This window comes from Mycetomoellerius zeteki, unplaced genomic scaffold, assembly GCF_001594055.1.
Source record: "Mycetomoellerius zeteki isolate Tzet28-1 unplaced genomic scaffold, Tzet1.0 scaffold241, whole genome shotgun sequence".
Lineage (NCBI taxonomy): Eukaryota > Metazoa > Arthropoda > Insecta > Hymenoptera > Formicidae > Mycetomoellerius > Mycetomoellerius zeteki.
The window spans coordinates 136,091-142,899 of NW_017257218.1; the positions used below are offsets into that span (position 1 = coordinate 136,091).

The window sequence follows — 6,809 nt, forward strand, 5'->3', positions numbered from 1 at the left end:
GACCCATGAAGAATAGAGATAAGGAGGTCGAACTAGCATGAAAAAATGTTCGAAAAACACGGCCAAATTGCTCACTGAACTCTAATTTACTAATGCTCCGCTAGATGGCGGCTCTGTTTCATCGTACCTAAAGTCACTAGATTAACAAAGTACCGCGAACTGCCGCCATTTTGGCTCCATGACGCGGTTATTTCAAACTTATGTATGAATATATATTATGTATTAGGAGGAGTTTTATGTATTAGGTGCCGTCCGGCAATGGTGCCGTCCGACAATAGAGGAACTCCTCTTATAAAGTAAAATGGTAAATTAGATATATCAATTTTCTTTGCAATTTTTATTTGTTTTAAAAAACATAAAAGAAAGGAACTCTTATATAATATAAAATATAAACTATAATATAATAGAATATATTTGCTGTTAATTCGTAGGCAACAGTCTGCTTTCATTTAGTGGAAATGCCACACAGCATGAAAACAAGCCCATGTGTAGCATACTCTTTACTACTATCAAATCCACCCGGCAATTTCATTGTAGGGCGACCAATAATTGAAGTAGTCGAATTATCATACTGTAAACCAGGTTTTATAGCCATTTCATCTATCAAAAGTACTGCATGTTTTTCTTCAGGTTTGAACGTTTCTACCTGAAGTTAAATTACAAATCAAATAATTTAAATTAAAGGTATATGCTAAAAGTGAACATGTGTACAATCATTGATATATAATATGTTTACATTTATATGTTTACATTTACGCATTACTGAAATTATGATAATTTAATAGCAAGTTACTAATTAGTATTAACTTTAATCTTTAAAATAGTGAATACGTCTTCCAAAACACCAGGCTTAAATTTTAAATATTGAATACGCTCTTGCAAGGTACGAATACTTGGATAAGGCAAATTCTGTCGACGAATTTCCTCATATCCTTTTTGTCCACAGGTCACATAAAGTTTCAATGCTTTATTAAATGTACGTGACGACCATAATATTCCTCTGTACGATAAACATGCGATACATTGTCTTTGATCAATGTTAAAAACTTTATCAAAATTTTCTGGTCTTTTTCGCAATTGTACTTGTCTTCTTCGCAATTTTGCTTTTAATTGATTGCATAGCCGTTTAGTCATCTTCAAATTTAATTTTAAAGATTCTATATATTTTGTATTATACATTTTATACTTTGATTTGCATTTATTATGTTTGTTGTTGTATTGGCCTCACATTCACTTACAAATATTTATTTTAATTAAATTCAAATTTATAATAGTAATAGATATGCTTTTATTGTGCAAAACTTACGAAATTCCATATTTTGACTGGAAAATTCCGAATTCCTAGAATTATTTTCCTCTTCATCTTTATTATCTTTATCTTCTGCTGTGTGTTTCAGTAACAAATTGGGTTTTGAAAATGGACGAAGCAGCTTTCTTCCATCTTGACGATTATTTTCAAATTGATTATTGTCGAAATGGACCTGTGAAATTAATGTAATAATTATTATATAATACATAATAATATTTAAATTATATGATAATAACTCATTAATAATACCTCACAAATTACAGCTCTTTCCGGCAATGTTTCTTTACCAATTAATTGAAGCCATTCTTTACGTCTATCTCCTGTTGGCACGCGAAATAAACGGAAGCCTTTTTCGCTGCGGTTTTTGCAATTCTCAATACAGCAACCGGGCATTTTCGACGTTTTCTAACCAGTTCATCTACACGTCACAAACGCATATAGGTTATAATATCCACGCCATTTTGGCTCCAAAGATACGTCACTTCCGTTTTTCTCATCGCGGTACTTTGTTAATCTAATGACTTTAATCGTACCTACAGACACGGAGTAATAAGAAGGACAAGAAGACTAGAACTAAGGAGGATCAACTCGCGTGGTGGGGGTGAGTCAAAAACGTCCGCGGCTATTCACACGATGTGCAGCGGCACTGCCCATTGTGTGAAAGTTCGATATAAGAGCGACAAAGTGACGATTATAGAACGATAGAGCGACGACTATATAGAGCGACAGAGAGGACTAATGAAGCGCAAGAGTGGGGGAAGTTATCCGTCGCCACTTTTTGCCTCACCCCCACTACCGCTATTGGCACGAGTTGATCCTCCTTAATTCTAGTCTTCTTGAAGGAGATCAAGCTCAAGCGGTCGGCCATGAAAAGATGGGCTCGAAACACGGTGTCGGAAAAGCGCTGTATAGAAGAACTGATCCGAGCGCACCTGTCGGAGAAAACTGTGAACTAGGGTACTTTTCAACAAGTCGTATTTCGTATGCGCGCGAAAACGTGTTACGTAATGTTAAGTGTTTGTGCATCGTAAAGTGTTAGAACAATTCTTGTGCTCAGATCCTAACGAAGTATGAGATTCCAATATTTCCTTTTGGTTTTGATTTGGTATGTATTCAATAAATAAATATTAAAATTCGTCTATAGAAATCATATGTATTTATGTATGACAAATAATATTAAACTTGAGGAGAAACTGCTGTTTAATCTACTAGATTAATGAAATTCGACTTTGTTCCTTCTTATTAGAGAGTAATATTTTATTAATATTTTTTAGATTATTTGTCCAAATATGCCTAACTGCATAGTTCCTTATTGTAAATGTGGAAGCAGTGGAAAAAGTCTATTTGCACCATGAATGGTAAGAGGAAATAAATAAATAAATATATATATATATAACTGTTCAATTCTCTTTATTAAAAATACCTCCGTGATTAAAAATAAATGAAATTTCTACATCTCAAAACACATCGAAATGTAGGTTAGCAAAATGTAGGTTAGAGAGAGCGAAATGATGTCACGCGACAGTCAATACTTCCAACTTTTCCCGCAATGGCGCTAAAATCACATCTCGATTTTTCATGGGGTTTTCCGAAATCGTGTTTCGAGCCCATATTTCGTCCTCGAGCTTGATCTCCTTCTTATTACTCCGTGGATCCATAAATAAGAATCATGAAGAATAAAGAAGAAGGAGGCCGAACTGCGTGTTCCGCTTTCTGCTTTTTCGTCAGTCCGGATCTACAATAGGTGTTTTAAGATTTAAGCCGTAAGAAATTGACCAATTACAGTCGAATCCGAGAAGAATAATCGACTGTAATTCCCATTTCTTACGGCTTAAGGCTTGAAATTCTATTGTAGATCCGGGGTCAAGATGCGAACGCGCCCTCAGAAAAAGGAGAGGTTAGGATGAGGAATTGCATCAAAAATATGTGCAGGAAATGGCGACTTCTGATTAATTAACGTCACTCTCTTTATATCACTCTAGCCAAGAAGACTAGAACTAAGGAGGATCAACTCGTGCCAATAGCGGTAGTGGGGATGAGGCAAAAAGTGGCGACGGATAACTTCCCCCACTCTTGCGCTTCATTAGTCCTCTCTGTCGCTCTATATAGTCGTCGCTCTGTCGTTCTATAATCGTCACTTTGTCGCTCTTATATCGAACTTTCACACAATGCGCAGTGCCGCTGCACATCGTGTGAATAGCCGCGGACGTTTTTTGACTCACCCCCACCACGCGAGTTGATCCTCCTTAGTTCTAGTCTTCTTGACTCTAGCCCAAGTTAGAGATCCTCAAGTAAGAGATGCGCGAACTTCGAGCATTTGCTAGAGTGGGTATAAAGAGAGTGAAGCCAATCCTGGTTCTCCTTCCTGATTGGTTCCGCCATTTTACGATTAACTGTTAGTTAGAGGAAGACGACGTTAGAAAAAGAAAAGGTTAGGCTGAGAAATTATTTGTTGTAAATTGGCGACTTCCGGTTAATTGGCTTCACTCTCTTTATACCCACTCTAGCATTTGCAAAAACATGGCGATCTCTATTATGTGTGTGATACTTGTATGTTTGTAAGTACAAATTACTAAATTTAGATAATAATGATTCAATATTATTATAAAATATTATTATTATTCCATATAAGTTGTAAAATTTATGTGGTAATTGAAAATATTGTAACGTAAGCATATTCCTATAACCTATAATATAATGTATATGACTTTATAACGCATAAGTAAACAATTATAGGTAATATTTAGAAAATAACAATACTAGGGGCTGTTGCATGCCAAATTATAAAAATTCAGCGGCTAAGAAATTTCTTATGATCTTGAGGCTTCCACGGGTGCTTTCTGTATCCGTCTTCATCAGGCTGCTTTTCGCCCTGATGAAGTGAACTGCAAGGTTCACGAAACGTTGGCATTCCAAGAATGGACATGGACACGGAGAAAACCCACGAAACGGATAACCTTCATACAAATTTCTTATGAAACATTTCACAAGAAATCCAGACAAAAGGGCTTAATAGGTTGTAAATATTCCACGAGCGAATTAGATACCCACGGATTCTAGCATTTTTAGCTGTATTTGTGAGGTATGATACTTACATTTACTTAATAGCCAATTTCCTATAGGCCACTATTAGTAATCAAATCTTATATTTATTCAAATTAGACTATCTGAAATTCAGATTAAACTATTTTCAGATTCTTTGCAGCCAATGAAACGAACTGCATAGTATCTGAAAATACTTATACTATAATATAATAGTTTATCAAAATATATAGTTTATATTATATACATGTAAAAAGGGCTTAATAGGTTGTAAATATTCCACGAGCGAATTAGATACCCACGGATTCTAGCATTTTTAGCTGTATTTGTGAGGTATGATACTTACATTTACTTAATAGCCAATTTCCTATAGGCCACTATTAGTAATCAAATCTTATATTTATTCAAATTAGACTATCTGAAATTCAGATTAAACTATTTTCAGATTCTTTGCAGCCAATGAAACGAACTGCATAGTATCTGAAAATACTTATACTATAATATAATAGTTTATCAAAATATATAGTTTATATTATATACATGTAAATTTATAATATACATTATTAAATACATTTTCATGACATAACTGAATTTCTCTTTTTCAGGTTTAAACACAAATTTTCACATAATGCATAAAATATAAGAAAATTAATCCAGAATCTTTTATTTTAGGAAGAAAAATAGCCAATTTCCTATAGGCCACTATTAGTAATCAAATCTTATATTTATTCAAATTAGACTATCTGAAATTCAGATTAAACTATTTTCAGATTCTTTGCAGCCAATGAAACGAACTGCATAGTATCTGAAAATACTTATACTATAATATAATAGTTTATCAAAATATATAGTTTATATTATATACATGTAAATTTATAATATACATTATTAAATACATTTTCATGACATAACTGAATTTCTCTTTTTCAGGTTTAAACACAAATTTTCACATAATGCATAAAATATAAGAAAATTAATCCAGAATCTTTTATTTTAGGAAGAAAATGAACCCAGAGATAACATACAAAGTCTTTAAGGACTTTGATTGGTATAGTTTCTTATGTATTATACATACAGATGTAAACGACGGAAAAATTCTAAAAATAATTAAAAAGTTAAAATATAGTATAATGATTAATATAGTTTAATGTCGATGGCTATAAATATATCTTACTGTTATTTGAATGATGTTTTATATTGTGCTTCAATTTTAAAAATTAAGTAAGTGTTCTATATTGTTATTAATACAAATAATACTTTATTAGACTAATTGACTGTTTTTGTCGTATACTGTAATTATATATACATATACTGTGTGTTGTACATATTCTAAATTTAAATTTGTGAGACAACGTTCATCGAATCTCTAATTACTCTTGAATCAATATTATATTGGGATGTTGTCTCAAAATAAATAAAATATAGAATACAAAATAATTAAAATATAGATTACAATTATAACCAATATGCAACGAAACAGTGTTTTATGCTTATAAAGTATTATCTGTATTAATAATATTACTTATTTAGCCTTTAAATATAAAATATCTGTCGTTCAAATAATTATGAAATAACTATATGTTTTTTTCATGAATTTTATGTAATTTGGTCAAAAGTACCGTTATTTACAATAAAAAAAAAACTAGTTTTTTACTTGATACTTTTCTTCGAAGTAAAAAATACCATTTTTTACATCTCTAATTATGCATTATGCGATATGCAAAAGTCTGTGCCTCAAGCTAGAGATCCTCAAGTATTCTCTAAATAAAATCATACATGTCTGAACATTGTGCTTTATACATTACGTTTTTCCTATTCTCTTTGTTTTTAATATGTATCATCTTCTAGTAAGTATACCCACAAAGTAAAGATGCGACAAACAAATTTAACGAAGTGAATATCATATATTCACTTAGTTAGATTTATGTTCGTCGCGTTTTATTTTATGTAAGTAGGAATAAAATACGGTTGCGCCATTGGTTGCGCCATATTCTTGCAACGTCGTCATCAACCAATCCCGTAGCGATTTTAATTCGCGCATCTTTTACTTGAGGATCTCTAGCCCAAGTAGCATAATAACGCTTGCAAAGCACTAAAAAAGCGATTATATGCGCTTTTTAGCGCTTTGTTGACGCTTTGTAAGAGTTGTGTACTATTTGGGCGATAAAGTCTGCTTAAGTGTCTCGGTAATTATAAATAATTGTTGAGTTTAGCCTCTTCACTGCGCACTTGCGATGTTAATAAAATTAGGCTCATTCTACACGTTTTTGCATGAAATTATCGAATCTGACAAAAGAAAGTGTCGCTCTGCCCCGTGGAGACCAAGATATTAATCGTTAAATTTGACGACTATTCAGGTCAGAAAATCTGTCGCGTCGATGACATATGCTGGATTCACACTGCATCCGATTTTCGTCGTACGACGCTACGCCACCAATCAGAAAACAGGGTTCTGGTG

The 6,809-nt window shown here is 32.9% G+C and overlaps 1 protein-coding gene across 1 annotated transcript; it reads right to left on the reverse strand.

Annotated features, from left to right (window-relative positions):
• Window positions 1-614: 614 nt before the first annotated feature.
• LOC108723492 (THAP domain-containing protein 4) lies at window positions 615-1,803 on the reverse strand. Its single transcript, XM_018449299.1, has 3 exons — window positions 1,559-1,803; window positions 1,307-1,481; window positions 615-646 (listed from the first exon to the last, which is right to left on the reverse strand). The coding sequence occupies exons 1-3, from the start codon at window positions 1,700-1,702 to the stop codon at window positions 627-629; spliced, it is 339 nt and encodes a 112-aa protein (XP_018304801.1). The 5' UTR covers window positions 1,703-1,803; the 3' UTR covers window positions 615-626.
• Window positions 1,804-6,809: the final 5,006 nt, after the last annotated feature.

What these genes read in the sequence shown, in the direction of transcription:
- LOC108723492 (XM_018449299.1), bottom strand. Translation starts at nt 1,702, where the DNA reads ATGCCCGGTTGCTGTATTGAGAATTGCAAAAACCGCAGCGAAAAAGGC. An exon ending in AAAGAGCTGTAATTTGTGAG is followed by an intron (nt 1,482 to 1,558) that starts GTATTATTAATG and finishes TTAATTTCACAG; the next exon opens with GTCCATTTCGACAATAATCA. An exon ending in CAGTCAAAATATGGAATTTC is followed by an intron (nt 647 to 1,306) that starts GTAAGTTTTGCA and finishes ATTTAACTTCAG; the next exon opens with GTAGAAACGTTCAAACCTGA.